The 21,906-nt window shown below is 41.8% G+C and overlaps 5 protein-coding genes across 5 annotated transcripts; 2 read left to right on the top strand and 3 right to left on the bottom strand.

Moving 5' to 3' along the window:
* Window positions 1-3,046: 3,046 nt before the first annotated feature.
* On the bottom strand, window positions 3,047-4,339 carry EAF01_010411 (uncharacterized protein; the record flags this gene model as incomplete). The annotated part of the gene is made up of 1 exon (XM_038918668.1): window positions 3,047-4,339. One exon carries the CDS (start codon window positions 4,337-4,339, stop codon window positions 3,047-3,049), a length of 1,293 nt encoding a protein of 430 aa, XP_038765893.1.
* A 1,851-nt stretch (window positions 4,340-6,190) lies between these two features.
* Window positions 6,191-7,803, bottom strand: EAF01_010410 (uncharacterized protein). The gene is made up of 4 exons (XM_038918667.1): window positions 7,443-7,803; window positions 7,257-7,277; window positions 7,167-7,177; window positions 6,191-6,975 (listed from the first exon to the last, which is right to left on the bottom strand). Exons 1-4 carry the CDS (start codon window positions 7,487-7,489, stop codon window positions 6,362-6,364), a joined length of 693 nt encoding a protein of 230 aa, XP_038765892.1. The 5' UTR covers window positions 7,490-7,803; the 3' UTR covers window positions 6,191-6,361.
* A 1,201-nt stretch (window positions 7,804-9,004) lies between these two features.
* On the top strand, window positions 9,005-10,134 carry EAF01_010409 (uncharacterized protein; the record flags this gene model as incomplete). Its single annotated transcript, XM_038918666.1, has 3 exons — window positions 9,005-9,075; window positions 9,157-9,372; window positions 9,510-10,134. 3 exons carry the CDS (start codon window positions 9,005-9,007, stop codon window positions 10,132-10,134), a joined length of 912 nt encoding a protein of 303 aa, XP_038765891.1.
* A 1,747-nt stretch (window positions 10,135-11,881) lies between these two features.
* Window positions 11,882-17,735, bottom strand: EAF01_010408 (uncharacterized protein). The gene is made up of 4 exons (XM_038918665.1): window positions 17,464-17,735; window positions 16,716-17,443; window positions 13,523-16,649; window positions 11,882-13,475 (listed from the first exon to the last, which is right to left on the bottom strand). Exons 2-4 carry the CDS (start codon window positions 16,772-16,774, stop codon window positions 12,387-12,389), a joined length of 4,275 nt encoding a protein of 1,424 aa, XP_038765890.1. The 5' UTR covers window positions 16,775-17,443; window positions 17,464-17,735; the 3' UTR covers window positions 11,882-12,386.
* Window positions 17,736-20,091: 2,356 nt separating this feature from the next.
* Window positions 20,092-21,677, top strand: EAF01_010407 (uncharacterized protein; the record flags this gene model as incomplete). The annotated part of the gene is made up of 2 exons (XM_038918664.1): window positions 20,092-20,327; window positions 20,387-21,677. The coding sequence occupies 2 exons, from the start codon at window positions 20,092-20,094 to the stop codon at window positions 21,675-21,677; spliced, it is 1,527 nt and encodes a 508-aa protein (XP_038765889.1).
* Between the last annotated feature and the right edge of the window lie 229 nt (window positions 21,678-21,906).

The raw sequence follows: 21,906 nt of genomic DNA, 5'->3' as shown, positions 1-21,906 counted from the left end.
TTTAGGTAATTTTTACATTAAATATAGAACTACTATTTATATAGGATTTATATGTTTTTTATTTATTATCAATCCTAAAAGAGGGGGTATAATTACACCTATAGAACTATTCTTTTTATTAATCTTATACTAATTCTACACCATACAGAAGCCTTGATTCACCACTATTCATATTTTAAATTCTATAGATATAGGTTTATTTTTAATAGTAATAATAAAGCTTGATTGGTCAGAATACTAAGCTATACCTTCATCAACTAATATTCGATCCTGAAACACCTATATTGAGAGATTAATACTCTAAATATAATCTAATAATAAATCTACCTATAAATAAGCATATTAATATATAAAATTCAAATTAACAAAATAATATCTCACTCTTTCATAAACATCATGTTACGGGAGCTGCCTCTAGGGTCACATGGAAGTGGCTAGAGATCTCTCAAGATGGTTTAAATTAGACTTCAAATAGGAATTCAATAAGGTTATAATTAATTGTAATTCTTGTAACTATAATAATAAAACTAATAATTGTTCTTAAGCACAAAGCTCTATATTATAATAAAACCCATGCCCTTATATAGACCTTCGTTCTCTATTGTCCTATTGATCTTATTCACTAGGAGTAATAGGAGTGATAGGATCCCATTAATCCTATTGATAACAATTAGTGGGATCGATAGAACGACCCATTATGTAACACCCCTTTTATAACTTTCAATAGTATTACTGCTTATCTAATCTGTGCTTACTAAATAATCTATAACTATTGTTCACCCTGTGTCTATTATAGGGTAGGTAATAACAAAAGATAGGTACCTATCCTTTAATTACTAATTACTTATTTGATTACCTCTATCTTTAATTACCCTTCAATTCAATTATCCCTACAATACTGTTTTCGTAGGTTCCAACATTAAGGCCTTAGGTTTATCTTATAATCCATATTATGGTGCGGGTACCTCCATAACACATCGCTTATTCCAGAGGGTTTAATACAATATCTTATATAAAGCTCTTCGAACCTATTCCTTAATATAAAACATATAAAAGGATGTACATTAATATCCTTACTATACTCCTAATAGATTTCAAATTTAAATTTAATATAAACCAATATATATATTGTCGGAATACATAACTAACAATATAACATTACATATTACATTTTACTCTACTGTTACGGGAGCTGCCTCTAGGGTCACGTGGAAGTGGCTAGAGATCTCTCGAGGTGGTTTAGACTAGACTTCAAGTAGGAATTCAATAAGGTTGGTAACTGGTTGCAATTCTCGTAACTATAGTAATGAAACTAATGATTGTTCTTGAGCACGAAGCTCTACATTGTAATGAAATCCCATTCCCTTATATAGATCTTCGTACTCTGATGTTGGTTGGAGTTTCTTGGAGTCCTGGCTCCCAAGGACCTCCTTGGAGCCCTGGCTCCTGGGGACTCCACCACGTGACACTTGTCACATGGCATTCTGTTACCCATCGTAACACTAAATATAGATAAATTTTGTCTATTATTATAAAATATTATCAAAATATTCGCAAATTCGAAAATTCTTCGTTTTTCAATATTCGCATATATAAATTCATTTATTCTATTATTAATTCTATTATTTTAATAGAAAAGTAAATATAAAATAAATTGAATACATTATATTCTTAAGCATTAGCTTATAGAATGAATTTTTAATCGAAATCGATAAAATTCATAGGTTCGAAAGAACTCCCTGCTTTCAAAATAAAGGGGATATTTGAGTATAATACCCCTATATCTATAAAATCAAATTCCACATTAATTGAAATTATATTGATGGAATTGTTATGTATTGTATATTTATTAATTTCTTTATTATCAATATTATTTACAAAGATATTGATGGTCTTGTTCAATATATGGACCACCCAGGCGTTGTATAATAGTGGTCTAGGGGATACGAAATTTTATTTTTTATAATAGTTATTAAAAAAATAGTTTTTTTTAAAATGAAAATCTGAAAACCACTATAATAATAATATCTACTTTTTTAAATAAATAAATAACATAGTGGGAATAATCCTATAAAAATTATATTTCTAAAAAGCTAAATTTTTATTATGATTTAGAGCTCGTTTTTCTCTTCAAAATAATGATTGGTTCTTAAAATCTAATTATCAAAAAACCCTCGATTTTAATGTATTTTCGAAGTGGCTCATATAGCAATATGGCCTACATGCTGATGAACCAAGTTATTAGTTTCATATTTGGTGTTTCGTCTTCTTGAAGGGATCTAAATCGGTAGGTATAAGGCTATAATAAACTAACAGAGCCGAATGAATCACTATAGCTCGTCTTGAAATCAATACATTTTCCGCGTCCAGATACCTAGGAATGTATATATGTTTCTCTGCATGTCCGAGACTGGAAGTAATGAGTTGTGAAGAAGAAAAGTCTCCACTTCTCCACTTCTCAAAAGCTAATTCAGATCATTGTTTAAGGATAGAAAGGAAAATAGGGAAAAGGAGAGGCCGAGGGGGAATGTCTTAGCGATTTGCAACTTTTCATTTTTGGATTTCGATATTTCGAATCTAGGATTTCGGGGTCTAGATCGTGGGGTGAGTGTGTGAATACATCAGTCAGAGTATGTACTTTTGACTTTTCCTTCGTACTAACTGGAGAGAACATCTGTAGCAAAAGAAACTGAATGCGAAGTTGGTAGTTCATTGCAGTACTCTGGGTAAATTCTTCGCGCTGTTTGATATCTATCTATCCATCTATGTATTCTTGTCATCTCGCTATTAACCCACAAGTGTTCCAAACACTCGAGCTTCATCTATCTACTATAAAAGTAAAGAGTCGGGCTTTAATAATGTCTATCTCATCGCTGTTATTTTTTCATCTCCATCATGCTCTATTTCCACGCATCGTAACATGCAAGATCATCGTTTTGAGTTTATTTGACTATCCGTATCTGTATCCAAAGGCGGCGATGCGGTGATGCAGCGATGTTTGAGCTTCTCCCACAAAATCCAAGTATCGTCACCATCCATCACACATCTATTTCCGCGACGGTCCCGTTATCGATAATTTCGAAATCGGTATATCATCTACACCCTCTGCCCTCATCCTCTCCAGATCCTGCTGCTTCATATCGTTAGTTCGATACATCGCTACCCACAATCTCACTGTTGCATTCTGAGATAGCTTGCGAGAACTCACTGTCGTGTTTCCGGTTCCAGTCCCTGTTGCTTGAGATTTATTTTGTTGTTCTTTCGTAGTACTCAGTCTAGATATAGATGTAGATGGTGATGTAGACACAACATCAGGCGACTCTGAATTTACCGGTGTAGTGAAAGTGCGACGTGCACTTCTCCTTTGAACTGTAGGCTTGCCATAACCTCTTGCTTGCAGACGTTCAGGAAGTGTTACAAAATCACAACTCAAACCGGTATTCCCACGGTTTTTATATTCTTCATCTTCATCTACATCTTCCAGATCGCTTGTAGACATCACATTCGATAATGCGCTCCGACTACGAATATTTCTTCTCGCGGTAAATGTATCCAGATTCATCGCTGGATCGGGGAGAGGTGGATCCATATTCACTGCTTCATCATCAACATCAACATTATTTGTACTTCCACGGTGTGTCATTGGGCGTGATGTGTTGGAAGAGGGACGAGTGAGAATAGAAGAGACTGGACGACCCGGTACTACATCCATGGCGTGTCTTCGCGCACGACGATGTCGTCTGGTGATATGCTGTCTACGAGATTGATCCAGATGCCGGAGTCGTCGAGCTCGTTGGAATTCTCGAACTCTGCTGCTGATATCGAGTCCCGCGGTTGAGATCGTGCGTACCTCCTCAGCTGTTCTGGGGAGGTGAGTTCCCATGGCTCTATCAGGTGATCGGATATCCATTTCTGGGAATACGACTGCGCGTACTTGCTCATCTAGCGTGGGGAGACGAAGATCCAAGGTACCATCAGGTGATATACCGAATTCCTCCCCAGAAAAGTGTAAAGCATTGCTGCGTGGACGCTGTCGTTGTTGTGAAGAACTAGGCAGAGTAGATGAATCTGTAGAAGTAACTGTAGTATCCGTTACTCGGACCGATTGGGTTTCAACCAAATCTGGATCTTCAGTTCGCTCAATGGTTTTCGGCTGAAGAAATAATGGTATTTGACGCCGGACAAATGGAGCTGGGGAATCAGAGGGGATTTCATCTCCGGCAGGATTGTGTATGGTGATTTCGGGAACAGTTTGCATGTCGGTATCTTCAGACGAGCGAGGGATGTTGGGATCCGGGAATGAAGTATCATTGGATTTATGAGAGGGGGTAGATGACATCTTGGAGAATATTGGATTGGTTGATTTTATGGTAGCTGGTCCTGATTTATTTAAAAACAGGGAAGACTACCTTGGGTGGTCGCTCTAAGGATGTCTTGGATTGACGAACTCGACTTCCTGATAAAATCGAGTTGAAGAGAAAGTGTAGAATTCCTCAAGACTGAAGTTGAAGTAGAAGTTGATATTATAGTGAAGATAAGTGAAAGTGAATATACTCACTCAAAAGTGTTGAGGTGAAGTTCGCAGGCAAATCCTATATCCAAAAGTTTCGCTGTGCTTCTCATCCTCTAGAAGACCACTCTCAACATTTCATATAATCTCTCCGTCCCCTCGAAACTCTTTGCAGTAACAATATCCGGTACGAAGAAATCTATACTGACCTGATCCAAAGATTATAGAATCAAATGAAAAGTAGTCTAAGAAATCTATCGCAATTATGAACTATTGGATCTGAAGCCGTTCCCAAGAATGAATTTAGTAAGAATGCTGATGAAAATATACGAATTGATTATTCACCTATAATTCCGCAAACATGGACAGAAAAGAACAAAAGACAATAAGATAACACTCCCTTCAGTCTTTCCTGTTACGGTATGATACCTTTTCCAAGGAAAGTGTAGCGAAAATGATTTTTTTCACATGCGGAACTCGTTCCTGCCATTTCCAGACATCAGAGGCCATTTCACAGCTTCCCCTTTCACAAGTCACGAGTCAAATTTCAATGTGCTGAGGAAGCTTCAATACTATTAACACCGACACGAATTAAAGAGCTTCTACTACACACCTATTCTCAGTGTCAAGACTACTATTTAATTTCAGCAACACCGCGAGTCGATATCAAAACCAAAAATGTCATGACCCTAGATACGCAACAAAGATCTTCATCAAAAACGAACTTTTTGTCGCACATCTAATTCTTTCAAATCCCATTCTTTCCATTTAGCTCTACATTAAGAATTTTCGCAAATCCATAGAAATCTTCAGAAGGAGTAAAAAATTGGTAATCTCCAAGTCTAGTCTGATGACTCATGAATTTGACGATGTATATGTTGTTCAAGTGAGATATTATGATTTTCAAATGGTTTTATAATTACAGTTAGAATTTAGTTGAAGCCATAGAGATAGAATAGGAGTGTAGTGTAATTATTGATTTAGTTGCACATCTAATGACATCTTGACACTCGGTTTCGAAATCGAGTTTACTTCTTTTCGATTACATTTTTCGCCTGGAAAAAAAGACAGATAGGTATATAAGAAGGAAAAGTTACCCGTCACTGGAGAAGCACAAAGACATAGCCATTTGCTGATTCTATACATCTTGTTGAAGTAAAACAGGTGCGATTTCGAAAGTATCACGACTAGAATTTGAGTTTGAGTAAGCGAGCGAGGGGGGTATTGTCTTCTTGTACATCTGATGACATTCTAGATAATTACTTCTATATTTGAGGCTCTTCGAGCATGGTTTGGTCAACTACAATATCGCCCTTTGGGCGATTATAATCCTTACGAATCTTGAATGATGGACTTCGAATTTAACCAATATACTCTCTCTTCAATATCGATAGGATTGCCGGAATATGAGAATAATTCTGGAATTTCTAACTTGGAATACTAAAACTTTCCACTAGTTTTAAGAGCTTTTGGTTGAACTTGCACGTCGCACTTCGGATTTACTACATGACGATTGACACTGGATCATGGACTTTAAAGCTGCTGTACGCTTGGTAAGAAAAGGAGCACAATAGAGAGGCAAACTTGAGCAATTTAGTCAAACTCTTTGCAATCTTGCGGTCTGGAGGAAAAGGTAGGAGGAAAAAATTAACGCATTGCGAAGCAAATAAAAACACAGAACGATGGTACTTTTCGATATCATATCAATAATAAAACACAAAAATGAACGACGAGAGCGACAATCAGAGGCACACAGTACATCTATCTCTCCTGAATCCTAGATAAATTGCTTCATAGCCAAGAAAGATAAATCACACAACTTTTCTCGAAAGTACTCCCTCCATCAACCACTTACTCGCTCTCCTTAACAATCTGCTCCAATGTCTTCACATAGTCATGAACCTCCTGTGCCCCAGTCAAGGTTATATCTCTCCTTTTACCCTCAACACTAACAACCGGTACACTATCCACACCATTCCCCTTCGCCTCTCTAATCAAATTCTTCACATCCATCAATCCCTCATATTCATCCTCAATGATCTTCTTTGCTTCTCCTTCATCCACTCCCGCTTCTTTACAAGCCGCAAGTAATGTCTCCTCACTACTTGGATGTTTTTCCTCTTGGAAATACATTTGATACAAAGCCATGACGATCTTATCCGCTGTTTCCGGACCACCACCTTTCACATCTTCTTGTTGGAAGTGTTGAACAACTCGATGAGCATCGAGAGTATTGGCAACTGTACCACCAAATTTGTAATCTATACCAGCGGACTTTCCATATGCAGTCATCAACTTGATATACATTTCCATCTTGTCCTCAGAATCTCCATAACGGGATTTGCGATACCAAGCATATTTATCTTCGCCTTCTTTGCTAGCTCCGGGATATAATTGATATGGCGAAAACTTGATGGTGAAATTAACCTTCGAAACTGCATCTGTTGAACGAACAATACGGAGTGCTATAGGGAATGTTAGTAGATGGAGATGGGTGTATGGACCTGAGTGAGTGTGGGGGCGGGGGAAAGGAGACGACGGCGTTGACCATCATCATCACGTGAGTGATATCCTTTCTCAATCCAATTCCCATATCCTGGGTATTTGGGTATCATTTCAATCAACTTCTAATATGGAAGAAAAGCCTGATTCTTACCTTCATCCAATCTAAGTGATGATGCTGCAGTTAGTAATCCGTATTCTCAGACTTCCAATAATATTCCCGTGAAATATTGAATATCCTTACCTCTTCTTGGCAAGATAAGTCCTAATTGCGACCAACACGATCAGTCATACTCTTGATCTCGTATTCCATCAAAATGTGCTTGGACAATCACCCGCATATGCAATGTGCTGATGGTGAGAATGGCAATGGATCAAGAAAAGAGAATAGAAAAGGAAGGTATGTAGAGAATTTACGGAGACGACTTACCATGGACAAATGGTATCAAAGGTAAATGTGATGGTAGAATCGTACATGGTGTTGGCGAGAGTGTGAATACGAGGTCTGAGGATCTTATCGGGGCAATGTTACGAAGGTGTATTTGTCGTTGGACCTGAGGTTGTTTTCTGTGTGAGAATAGAAACGTGGGATATAATAAATCGAGATGGGAAGATTTGAAATGGAAGTAGTTGTTATACTTTGCAAAGAGAGGATGTTATATGTAGATAAATTCATTGAAATGAATGGGGCAAATGTAGATATGATGTTGTTGTTGTTGTTGTTGATGTTGATGTTGATGTCGATGTCGACTGTTATCTCACGCCATTTCTCAGTCTACTTCAAGAACGAACTACCCCGCGATGAATAAGCGGATCAGAGTGTCGTGACTAGCCAAGCATATTGCATTCCAGCCACACCACAACCACTCCACTATCCCGAGGTCTTCCATTGTACCACCTGTTGATTTTATTCCTTTCCTTTCCTTTCCTCCCCTTTCGCTCAAGCGACCGGCATTCTTTTTCTGAATACCATCACTCCAACACTCTCGAGATGCAAGATACTGCCCACCTCAAATGCAGTACAACCCTGCCAACAAATGGGTCATCAGAATGCCAAGGTATCTTTCCATCTACTCATCGCTTGAACCAACCCGTATAACCACCTCATCCGGTATGGATCGATTCAGCATCCAATAAATGGGATGATGACAAGTACGAAGTATTATGCTATACCATGCCACTATTGATGCATCTTCGGCATAACTCGGTGTCTTTTCCCATCTCCCTTCTTCTCTCAATCAAGATAGACAAATTGAATTCATGATACGAGAGGGCAAACAGGAGTCTTCCTAGAAACAGCCTCATGCCTGAGACAAAAAAGGTACAAAGGCACGAAGAACCTAGCCCTACAATCGGGAGTACCGAGTTCTGGGCGAGAGACTTTTAGTTTTTGAATCCTTGAATCGTGAGATATCATCGTGTTTGATGACTGACTGTTTGCCCATCTCTTTTATATGCTTACTTAACAAGATATTTCTTACTTTCCTGCCTTTTTGTTCTGCTCAGAAAGACCCATGAAGTCCCGCATCTTTCCTGCAGGGGATTAATGAACACGATGGGAAAACGTAGGAGCGCCTCGTCTCTTGGTCCCGCCTAAATACATGTAAAGTAGGAGGAAAGCTACCGTACTTCTATTTTGAGTAATATACACCTGCCAGTCAAGTTGATCAGCAGTTACTTCTTGCCTCCCACCCAATGTACATATAAAATAAAATCCCCTCTTTTACCAAGAACTTCCATCTCCTCTTACACTAACGTACATATCACTTTCCGATAGAGATATATACATAGCAAAGCGTATAGTCGCATCAAACCTTATTGTCTGTCGTTAATTTTTCAAGTAAACAAAAACATCTACACAATCGTTTTCTCTCTCACTCAACCCATACTACAATACCTAGTACTCTTGGAACTCAACTTCGATATCTAGTGGACGAAAGTTTTGGTTACAACGATAATCAAATCATAACATACTGAATCAAAGGTCGAACAATGAAGTCGTTCGCTACTCTTAGTGCAGCAATTGCTGCTCTCGCTGGTATAAGCAGTGCTCAAGTTACCTAGTGAGTTACCCCTCCAACCTAGATCAATACTCTAGATCTCCTCTCCGTTCATCAGGTTCCACTGAATTAACATCACTACAGTAACTCGACTACCGGAACCTTCTCTTGCCCTGTTGCCAATGGTGCTTACTGCGCAAGTTCATCTCTCGGCGGTCCTATCATCATTCGATGTACAAACGGCATTGGTCAACCAGGGAACTGTGATGATAACCTTGCCGGATACTTCCCTTATGGTGTGAACTATTCACCATGTTGGGAGACTAGTGAGAAGAGTGGTGACGCCGCTTGTTCTAAGAAGTATGTTATCATATCTCATCCTCCCATCTCATATCATAGCTTCCATCTCCTCTCTCATCCACCATCCTTAATCCCTCTATCGTCTCATTCTACGTCTGACCTTTGACGTTGAATATCACACAACTAACGATTCACAGCTGTATCGTCCAAGGTGCCTCCGGCAACTTCAAAGGTACATTCACCCTACCCAACTGTACACCCATTCCAAACCCATCCGCCACCTCACCTCTTAATGGTTCGACAACTACAACATCAACTGGTACATCGACAATTATCGAAGGTTCAACAACACAACTCATAACTTACACCACAACCTTCTGTCCTACATCCACCCCAGTAGTCCTCTCATCTGTCACTTCACCCACAATCTCAACTGCTATCGTGATTCCTCCATTAATCACAGCCCCTACTGTCTCTACAACTCCTGTTATCGACCCATCATCAGGTATCACAACCATTATCTTTTCATCCGGTACTGCTGTCAGTACCGCTGTCAGTACCGCTGTCGGAACTGGTGGCTCGGGAGGAGGTTCGGGTGGTGGATCAGGCGGTGGATCAGGTGGCGGATCTGGCGCTGGCAGCTCAGGAGTCCACAATGGTACAACTGGTGGATTAGGTGCTGGCGGAAGCGCAACTGCTACACCCGTTGGACCAAGTAAAACTTCTACTGGAGTTGGTGCGCCTGAATATACGGGTGCTGCTAATATTCTCAGTGCAGGTGGTCTCGCAGCTGCGGGGGCTGTGCTTGTTTGGTTTCTTTAAGTGCTTTTACATTTGAGAAAATGGAGTGAAATGATGATGTGGAGGAGACTACGGATGAATATATGATACACTCCTTATTCTTGATGGTATTTATGAAGATGATGGAGGACTTTTTGGTGATTTCTTACACAGTTTTGGAGGATGGTTTTGGACGACATACATACACACCTACGACGGATACGCATGATATTTTATGACTTTATGAGTCGACGACTTTCCCTAATGATAATTTCTATGGATGACGGATTGATAATGGATGTTGAATTTTTGGCAGCAGGTTATACGAGAATGAGAAGATTTAGCTATTTCGATGGGTGATTTCGAATTCCAAGAGGAAATGGGAATGCGATTGGGTGGGAGAAGGAGTGTGAATGGATATGTGAGTGAGTATCGTTGAAAGAAGTGGGATGGAAAGTGGTCAAGGTTCAGGAGGCGGTATAGGTTAATAAATCAATGATATGATATTAAAATGAAAAGCGGATGAAATCTGTTTATGTAGTGCGAGTATCAGAATGGCACCTCCTGAGTTTTCTCTTTCTTGATGGGAATGTGTAACTTGTGATTTATCTCCTCGTTTCTCTGCTGGCGGGAATTGTTATGGCTGTTCCGTTTTACTCATCACCGTCGTCAAAACTGCGCACCTTCACCTCTCCATTTATCGTATACCACACACGCCATACACAAAATCACGTATCGAATCATTAAATACTTGAGCATTTGACCATTTATCTGCACACACACTTGCATCACCACCTCATCACGCAATAGTACCCAAGTTAAACCAATACCAAGAGTGAAGATAACAAGACACACCATAAGACCACAACACACACAACGATAACACAACAATGACGAAGACCATGTCACTCGCAGTACAAGACAATACAAAACAAAGATATGTTAAACCCCCCCTTAAGAGTTCTGTCAACCAATCATCTAACCATCCAACTATTCAATCATTCAACCAGCTACTTTACAATCTACATTTTTCATCCTCCATCCTCCATCTTCCATCTTCCACAAGTGACAAACCTACAAGTAAAAGGAGCACAACTTACAATCCAGCCAGCAGGCCAGACCACCCACCTATCTAATACGTATCCTCTATCCCCATCCATCTACCCACCAACCATCTACCACCGACCAACCCCCTCGCCTCACCTCATCTATCAAACTCCCCAACCACACCCACACCTATACCTATACCCATACCCACTCTACATCAAAATTAACATCAAAAATCAACATAAACATCAAAATCAAAATCATCATCACCATCATCACCATCAAACAAAAAAACAAAAAGTACAAAACATTAATGTACATAATTTATTCATCTTATTCATCTCAATGCTTGCTTGCTATTCATCAATTCCCTATCATTCAATTCAATTCCAATCCGTACCCGCTTGCTTCCATCCTTTTACTATGCATTGCATTCACCACGACCAGAATCTCCACGCAACCAAGCTCCTTCACGCAACCAAGCTCCTTCACGCAACCAAGCTCCTTCACGCAACCAAGCTCCTTCACGCAACCAAGCTCCTTCACGCAACCAAGCTCCTTCACGCAACCAAGCTCCTTCACGCAACCAAGCTCCTTCACGCAACCAAGCTCCTTCACGCAACCAAGCTCCTTCACGCAACCAAGCTCCTTCACGCAACCAAGCTCCTTCATGCAATCAAGCTTCCTTCCCACAAATCTGCCCCCCCCCCCCCCCCTCCTTCACCTCCCCCTGCCCCATCCAACCCATCTTTTCTTAATTTAAAAAACTCCCAAACTCCAAGTAAATAATTTCGTGAATGAAAGACGTCAAATTAAATTATAGTAGTGTTTATATGCGTATCAATGAATGCGCGGTCCGCCCACAAAAAGGATACTCCAGATTGTTCCAGCTTACAGCCCTGCTGCCACAAGAACGCCTGATTAACTTTCAGTATATCAAATGAAAGGTTTCGGCTAGAGTTATACGATTCGCATTATGCTTTTAAACGAATGAGGTATGTATAGTTGTTGCGCAGTGGGTATGCATCATGGAAAGACATGTGACAAGAAAAAAATAAGAAAAGAAAAATGCTCCGGCCGACCTCGCTGCTATGCAATAAAGGACAACTTCAAACGAAGGAAAGGAAGAAAGTGGCTGTAAAGTAATAAAAACTCGTCTATTCGTATAATCCGCTCCTTATGTACCCAATGAGTGGTATGAATGATTTTTTCATTCTCAACACTTTTCGCTTCATACATTACATATTCTATAATGCTCGCCGACTACTCATAGCTGCCGATGCCCCTGCTGATGCTAAATCCTGTTTCGAACTGACACTTCGTGTGACTCGGGGCAAGCCGCTACCACCAGAAATTGCCACGGTTCCAGTACTTGTACGTTTCGGCCCAGGAGGTCCCGTCAATGTTGTGGCATTGGATTGTCTTCGAGGTGGAAGAGCTTTACTTGGACTTGTCCCAGCTGCGGGTGGCCGAACAGATGAACCACTTTTGTAAGCAGGTGGTTCTGGAAGGGGTCTATTGGAAGAAGGCGCAGCGGTGGTATTGTGGCGCTTTATTGGCGAGTCGATTCGAGTATTGATACGGGATGGAGCAGGAGCCTTTTGACCAGTGATGAATTCATGCCTTACAGCTTCATCAGGCTTCAAACGCTTTTCAGGATCCCACCTGAGACAACGTGCCAAGAAGTCAAGAAAAACTTCATCATCGCACTTGATGGTTTGCTGAAGGGATCTCGAGGATGGTCGACGTCTGCGTCCTTTTGAAGATACCGTGAGGCGTGGCTTTCCGAGAGAATCAAAGAAAAGCTTTTTGCGAGTACTCTTCTCAATCAAATGCTTTTCCGGTGGACCGAACACTTCCATGATGCAGGCGAGTTGTTCCTGTTCGTTTTCACCAGGGAAGATGGGCACTCCAGTAAAAAGTTCCGCCAAGATGCATCCAAGACTCCACATATCTATCGGCATACCATATGTCATACCAAGGATAACTTCAGGCGATCGATAAAATCGGGATTGAATGTATGTATATACCTTCTCATTCTCGAAACAACTTGACCCAAAGTCAATTACCTTGATCTCCGAATGAAGAGGATGTGCGAGAAGAATATTTTCGGGTTTCAGATCACAATGAATGACCTTCTTCGATTTCAAAAGCAACAAACTGCTGAGCATTTGCTTTGTGAATCGTCGAACGATCTTAAGTGAGAAACCTCTAAAGGAATGGGCTTTGATGAGCTCATAGAGATTCATATCTAAAAGTTCAGTAGAGATACAAAGATGACCACGGAAGTAGAAGCTTTGAACAAAGTTGACCATGCTGTGCTTGTTTTTAGGATCCTATAATTGTTAGCTGGTTGCTGAGTGAAGTGATTGGAACTACATACCCATTCGCGCAACTTTTGGAGGATATTAACCTCTACTAAAGCTTGCTGATGGAATCTCTTCTTGTTCCGGATGATCTTAATAGCTACTAGCCCTCCAGTCTTGTGATCAATACATCTTACGACTTGACCAAAACTTCCCTTACCAAGAACATCGATAATCTCATAACGGTATGAGAGATGATCTCCAGTGGCAATTTGATAATCCCCTCTTTCATCATCATACCCGAAATTGGCGGCATCAGATTGAAGCTGACCCACATGCTTAGCTGCACTGGATGTCCCACAGAAGTAAATGTCCTTGTAATCAACAATTTCCCCCTTCTCGTAAATGTTGAGATGCGAGACTAGTTTGAGAGCCTGTTGAGGGTTCGCTCGATCCTTAGGAGTAGCCCGTTTTCTTAGAGCATCCAATTGACGAGCTGCCGTCTCTGTTTCCTTTCGTTTGTTGCCGAGCTTCTTCATCTCCTCTTCCGCCAAAAGATCATCCTTGTCCAATTCCGCTGTCCAGTGATCCTGATGTCTGATACTAGTACTAGAAGCCTTTGGATTTAGCATTCTATGCATAACAGAAGATGTAGTTCGAGAGGTCGCGGTTGGAATATTCCTCTCAGAAGCCATAGAGTCAGTTGATGTCTCTTTCTTTGGACTGTTTCGATTCAAACCCCAGCTATCACTCTTTGTTCTGTCGTGACCTGTGATCATATTAAGGCTGGAGACTGAGCTCTTCCTTCGGCTGGAATTGAGATAAGTAGTAGTAGTGGTTGATTTGACCGACGGACTAGGACTAGGAATTTCCTTGCTATTGCTACTCATATTGTTCATGGTAGCAGAAGCAGGCAACCTAGGTGGTGGCATGTTATCATGTTTTGGTGGAGGAGGTGGTTGGTTGGCTTCTCTTCCGCCTGTTGCTTGAGCATTGCTGGCGGTGTTCTTTGATCCAGATCGCTTCCAACCAAGGCTCAACTTTCTTCGCAACGAAGTTGTTGACGATGGTGTTGGGGGTTCTTCCGGACTTGAAACTTCCGCGGGAGTATCTGTTTTAGCTAATCTATTCACCTTCAAGGCACGTGGCCCAGTCAACCTTGCCGACTTGTTTTCAGTCGTGGAAGTGTCCATTGTAGTGAAATCACCACTAGTTTTGGACCGAGGCATGAGATGCTGGCCCGCGCTATTCTTGGGAAGAGATGAGGATAGATATGGGGAGGTTTCCCTAGGCGGCGGTGGTCGATTATTAGCTATAGGTATGGGCTTTGTCCCACTGTTACTTCCAAATACTTGCGAAGATTCCGCAGGTCTATGATGGATAGAACTATTGCTCCGCATTTTAGGCATATGATGCGATTTATCTTCGTTACGACGGGAAAAGAACGAGGTCTTGGAAGCTGTCATGGGTGAACTTGGGGTCTTTGTATTTGTCCTCTTAGGCGGAGGTGTAATAGCACCATTTGGTAAGGGCTCAGGATTGGATATGGCGGCAGCTTTTGCAGCCGTAGGAGCACTTAATGGTAACAGATTCAAAGGTGGCAGACGAAGGGGTTGAAGGTTCTTTTTCTTCGGAGTCGTGGTATTTTGCTTTTGCTGTTCAAGATCTGAATTCGAGCTAGGTGGCGCATGCCTCGACCTCTTTGGCTCTCGTTCAACCTTGATTGGTTCACGTGCAGAGTTCCTACCAGAAATGCTGTTTGTGGAAGTACTGTTAATACTACTAGCATCAAAAGGCATACTTGATTTCCTCTTGGCGAAAAATGGAGTTTCGATAGGAGAATCTTTGGGGGACTCATACGCTTTGGGTATCGCAGGAACTGGCGGAACATCCTCCTCTTCATTATTACCAGCTGAGCTATGAACATTTCGTGACTTAGGTGTTGGTAACCTTGATGTTGTGGGGGCAAGTGATGTCACCCGAGGCTGTAAGGAACCTGTAGTATTGCGAGATATGTTACAGCTTGAACTCGAAGCAGCTGAAATGGCAGAATTGTACTTACGGTTACTATCCGGGGTAGTTCGAGATGATGAAGGTGTAGGCACCTTTCGAGGTAACATTGAAGGGGACCTTGAAGACCCTCGAGGAGTAAATGCCGGATACGAGTCAGGCTGTGGAGTTGGCGGTGTACCTGGCGAAACGGTTGGATTTCCTTGATGAGTCGATAATCGTTTAGCTCTCCGAGTATCTGTAGGGCTGATGGTCCTAGCCCCAAGTCCACTTGCATGGGAAGTGCCTGGCAAGACTGACATCCGCTTCGAGGTTGATGATGGTGTGGTGGCTGGTATTCCTGTCCCACTGGGCCTTCCTGGTGACTTTGCAGCAAAAGATGATGATCTACTGTGATCTGGTGTGCCAGGCTGAATAGACACTTGGGGTTGCCCTTTACTCGGAGGTTGCAACGATTTAGTTTTAGCTGCTCTCGAGGCAGTGGTACCTCTTGCTCCATCCATATAACTTGGAACCCCTGTATTATTGATTCTTGCAGATGCATTGGCAGCATCCGACAAAGATTGTAATGATGTACTTGGAGCAAGACTCGGACGTCGTCTTTGTGTGGGCCCTGCCTTGCTCGAGCTATCCGACTCAACACCTCCTACAGATCTGCGCGGTATTCTAGCAGCAGGCGCATTGGAGGCAGCACTTCCAGAAATCGGAGGATATTGATTTCGTCGGGTTCGAACAGCTAGAGGAGCAGATGGTGGGTCCATGTTTCCCGATGCAGTTGAAGAAGTTGTTGAAGATATGCTACCTTGACGATTACTCACACTCTGCCTACGTTGAAAAGAGGAGGTTCTCGCGGGTCGTGGTCCAGACACTCCACGCGCAGAACCTATTCCTCGCCCATTGTTCATAGATGCTTTAATTTCCCCCATTGAAGGCTTCTCTCTCGGCATTGAATCTCCCCCACCTACTGCCGGATATTGTGCTGCAAGCTGTAGTTCATTGGAGATGCTAGTTTGCAGGTCGTCAAAACTGGGAGAAGGCAAAAAGTCGTAAGAAGCCGAATTATCGTCGTTGTGACCCCCAAATGTAAATAAAGTATGGTTGTTTCGTTGTGGAGCATGCAGTGTAGGCTCGGTCCCAGCTATCAGACGCGAAGTTCCTGTGCCGACACTGGGAGGATAATTCTCAGAAATCCTTCTGTTAAAACTATTAGTGAATTTGAGCGCCTCGAATGGCTCCCCTCTTGAAGGTTGTGAATCTTACTGTCTAGTGGGTGAAAGGTCAGGTCGTGGACCTGAAGGAGCCCTCTGTTCCCGAATCATGAATAAGGAACTAAAGTCACTGGGGCAAGCCAGCGACAGAAATTAATCTCGAGTAAAGGATTTTGCTTTTCCTTGAGCTCAGTCCGTTTAAGGGCCGAGTTTGTCGATAGACTATCTCATTTCAAATGGCCGTCGTAGGGTATAACTAGTAAACAGGGAAGTCGTTGTAGATGGTAACCCAGTAAAATGTAGAAGGAAAGCTATCTGTGTGAGTGTCTCTCGAGAGTCAATATCTTTTTTTTTTCCTTCTCCACAGTATTAAAGCGCGTCAATTGATGGGTATCCTCTTTTTGTATTCGAAGTTTGGAATATATCTCGAGGAATGGCTCGTGGATTGTGTTTAGTGGTGAAATGAAGGTAGCGGTGGATGTTGTATTTTTATTATTGTATGGAGAGTCAGTCTCTTTGAGGCTGCAGATCGACTAATAGTAGTTGAACAATATTTTGGGGATGTATTGCAAGCCTGTACCTGTACGTTCCCGTTACTGGTCACTGGTACTGCGAATGGGATAAAAGCTTGATGATTCCCGTACCTTTTAGAGATTCGAGGTGGCTCAGGGAAGTCAGGGTGGTAAGGGTTGGGGGTTTATGATCCAAGGTCTTTTCCGTTGCCTATAGAAACAAAAAGTGGATCTAGATTCTGGATGGATGGAGTGAGTGAGTGAGTGAGTGAGTGAGTGAGTGAGTAGGTGAGTGAGTGACTGAGTGAGTGACTGAGTGAGTGACTGAGTGACTGAGTGACTGATGAGTGACTGACTGACTGGCTGTACTTGGAGACTGGGAGACTGGGCTTGGAGACTGAATGAGCTGGGGGACTGGGCGACTGAAAGACTAGACGACTGGGGTCCTTTTCCTTTGGTACCGTTATGTTTATGTACGAGTAGCATGTACAGTAGGTGTACAGTAGGTGTACAGTAGTATGTATGTACGCAGGAAGGGAAATAATATCTTTTCTTTTTGCTAGATGTAAGAGATGACTTTTGAACCTATCAAAATTGGAATCGATGCAACAATAAAATGGTAAAATCATCAAAATCGTCAAAATCCCTTCATTGAACCAATGGTATAAAAGTATACCTGAGTAAGATGGAGTACACTTAAATATGTTGAGCCTATCAAAATTTGAAGAAATTTACAAAATCCATTCAATAAACCAAACTAGGCAGATGTAGTACGGTTTAAACAGAATACTACAATACTAGGTACTCATGAAAGACTTTTAAGACTGGAGGTAGACACCGTAGTAAGTACAGTAATGAATTCTGATCATCTCGGCGGTCAAGGTGGCTTGTTATCTTATTCACTCTTGAGTCTGCACCTCGAACAACCCTCCCTCACCCCTCACATCTTCTCCTCTTTGTCGCTATGTTGAGACCGTCAATAAAGTTAATCACAAAATTCTGCAAGACGACGAACTCTTTCCAGGAGACCCAAGCACTGCAATCACAACTTTATTACCACTGTCAATGCTTTCAATGCTTCCTTACAATAGGGAAGGATTATTGGAGAATTATATCATTGGTTTGATGAGGACACCCATGTATGGATGGATGTGTAGATTGTTTACGGGGTCGAGCAATCTGTATTGGGTGTATACCGAGTATCAAATATTGATGGTCTGGTGGAGGAAGGTCAAGGTTGAAGAATGTTGATATCATGGTATGTCTAATAACTCAAGATGGTTCTCGGGCGCGGAAGGTATATTATGTGAGTGATGGGATGTATGGATTTCTCAATCTATCTGCTCCGTGGCATGCAAAATTGATTCATGGCAAGTTGGGCTTGTAAGATTATGAGTGTAGGGTTTCTGAAGTTAGTACTCGAGCACGATGTAATACCCAGTATGTAAGTTGATACCTAGGCAAAAGTATCTAGGTGTCTAATTCTATCTATATCTAGTACACAAATCGGTATCGCAAGTTGGAGCTAGATTATAAGTACTACGGAGTAGGTAAACAACAGACTTTCTCCTTCTACAAAGGTTAATCTTATCTGGATTCGTGCCGAGTGAGCCCTCTTTCTCTCCTGCCCTCTCCAAAATTCCTATTCCTAATATATGCAATCTTATGGAGACTATGCTCCATGAAGGTTTCTGCCCTACTCGGCTTCAACTTTTTGTACACCATGGCAACACCAACTAATTCCTCCACTAATGTATATCGCATGTAGGGAGTATCTGGACATCAAATTCTGTGAGGTACAGATCCACCTAAAGCATAGAGAATGTACAACAATGCAAACAGGATGTCACACCCCTTTTTTCCAAGATGCTGTTTTCATCCATAAAGCATCACCTGCTTCCATCACCAAATACTAACAAGTAGGTAGGTAAAACCAAGCCAGTTGCCTTTCTTCTTGCTTGTTAGTTTGTGAGCCCCTGACACGTGCAGGCAATGTTTTGAGTAAGAAAAATATTCCGAATGATAAGAAGATTACCCAGTCAAAAAATGAATCAAGGCTAAAACCATGTTTCAACGACCAATACTGACTTGGGTTTGAAGCTGAAGCCATGATATGATGCTATCCATACGGGTTGATATTGTACTCTCGCAGAATGTTTCTGTACGAGAGAAAGTATGGTACTGTCGGTACTGCTTCATGTATAATTTATAGCTGGAGCTTGAAAAAGGGGTCATACAACAGCATAAGCGGTATCATCTAGCCGTTCATCTGATCATGGATTAACAGCGTTTTGTACTTATTTATTGCCGTTATCCTCGATTCCAGATTCATTTGCTATGATTTCTGGGGAATCTTCAATGGATTCCCGAATCCCAAAAGTACCGATCCCATCTTCAATACATGCCCAATAAACTTAAATTATAGCTCCTTACGTGGATAAGAAGTCTATTACGACGGTAAGACGGAACCAAGGGAATTTATATTTTTCGATTTAGTCGAAATTCAGTCAAGTCCAAAATCCAACCCCTTCAGCCCAATTGCGGGTGGTCGGTGGTCGGTGGTCGGCGGCAAAAACGTCATGCCTTCTTTTCCTGCAGGTAGGTTCATCGATCGCTAAGCGCGTCAACTTCAAACACCAAGGTGTTTGAGCTTCGTGGGCAAACATTATAGAATTGGTCAAACCTCAACTAAATTTTCGCAACCAGAATCATTTTCCAATTAATTTGAAGCATGTTATTTACTTACCACAAGGGCTGGAACCTTATTATCAGTGAAGAAACGAAACACTGCGACTGACCGGTTCCTATGAATAGATTCCCCCCTCGGTGATCTCTATAAGGATCGTTGGAATTCCAACTCAGAAACAACCGCTCGATTTCCTCGAAGAAGCCTAATACTTCAAAAAGTCTCAGAAAATGGATGAGTGTACGGCAAATGCGTTTGCGAATCGTGATGATCCTATCCCGGTGATAAGATTTGATCCTACCAACGACCTCAATGACGATGTGGAGGATGCAAACGGAGTATCTAAGAAAGAGGGCACGCGAGAAAGACTAAGGAGACATAAGTCGGAGTTGAAGGAGAATTTTAAAAAGGCACACAGTAAAGCTTCGGAAACTTCGGCAACTGTACAAGATAGATTACTTGAAAAGTACGTTAAAACTCTACATTGCGACGTTGGTCTTCTTAGGACTCTACTGATTGCAACAGATTACTACAACAGGTAATACCAATTGAGGACCTTGGCGAAAATGGAAAAGATGCGGCTGCTACTCCTCCGAATTTCGTTGAGAGGCCTGCTTTCAATATAACGACCATGTCGAATAATTTCAGAAGATTTAATGCGAGAATAGGTGTGGTTTTTGTCTTCCAAGCCAAAGTGATACGTCTACTAAGCTGGAAACAATGCTCGCATACTCTCTCATTTCTTGCAGTATATACTTTCGTCTGCCTAGATCCATATCTTCTTACCGTTCTTCCGTTGGCGGTTCTTCTCCTCGCAATCCTCATACCTTCATTCATTGCTCGCCACCCCGCACCTCCTACAACCATAACTACGGACTCGTTCACATATTCCACAACAGGCCCACCAATAGCTCCAGCGCCAGTTGTCAAACCCGTTAAAGAGCTTTCTAAAGATTTCTTCCGAAACATGCGCGACCTCCAAAATTGCATGGAAGATTTCTCTCGCCTACACGATACAGTAATTGCTCTAATATCTCCTTCCACAAATTTCTCCAACGAACCACTGTCATCTACTCTGTTTCTTTTCCTCGTAGTAACAGCAGCATTTATGTTCATCGCTTCTCATCTCATGCCATGGCGCTTCATCTTCCTCACAATAGGCTGGACCATTACGTCTCTCGGTCATCCAATCATTCAACGCCAAATGATCACAACACATACGACAGTCGTACAACCGCGCGCGAAACCCCTCCAAACTAGTCTTGAAACCTTCATTTCTCATGACATCATCCTCGATTCTTCTCTCGAAACCCGCGAAGTAGAAATATTCGAGCTCCAAAAGCTTTCCCGTGCAGGCGAGTGGGAACATTGGGTATTCAGCAGCTCACCTTATGATCCTATGAGTAGTATGCGAATTGAAACTGGACGGCCAATCGGTTGTCGTTTTTTCGAGGATGTAAAAAGCCCAAGAGGTTGGGAATGGAGCGAAAAGAAATGGGCTCTAGATTTGTGGAGTAGGGAATGGGTTGAAGAAAGAATTATCACGGGCGTAGAAGTAGAAACAGAGGGTGAAAGATGGGTTTATGATATTAGGTATGAGGGACAAGAGGAAGATTCTGTGGGCGTCATGGATACAGGGAGTACTAGTAATTTGGGAAGTTTGAGAGGGAAGAAAGGCGTACCGATTAGTTGGGAGGAAGCGAGTGAGGTTGACGGGCCCGGTAGAAGGGGAGAATGGAGAAGGAGAAGATGGGTTCGAATGGTTAAGAGAAGATGGGAAAATCATGAAGCGGAGGTTGAAGATGAGAAGAAATAGTTGATGGATGCTTGGATACTATGATTTTATGAAATCCCGGCGTGGATAAATGGATGGTGTTTGGTAGTCTGTGATTTTAGCGTACAAATTGGGGTATGGATGGTTTGGGTAAGGGATTGGGAACGGGGCAATAGAACCGGGGATGGAGGAATGGGATTGGGAGTGAGGCAATGGGACTAGGGATGTGACAATGAGATTGGGGATGAGGCATATATATACCATGGTGCAG

The sequence above is a fragment of the Botrytis porri genome, assembly GCF_014898465.1.
Source record: "Botrytis porri strain MUCL 3234 chromosome Unknown BPOR_016, whole genome shotgun sequence".
Classification (NCBI taxonomy): domain Eukaryota; kingdom Fungi; phylum Ascomycota; class Leotiomycetes; order Helotiales; family Sclerotiniaceae; genus Botrytis; species Botrytis porri.
Note: the sequence above shows the minus strand (reverse complement) of the source record. Positions and strands in the feature narration are given on the sequence as shown.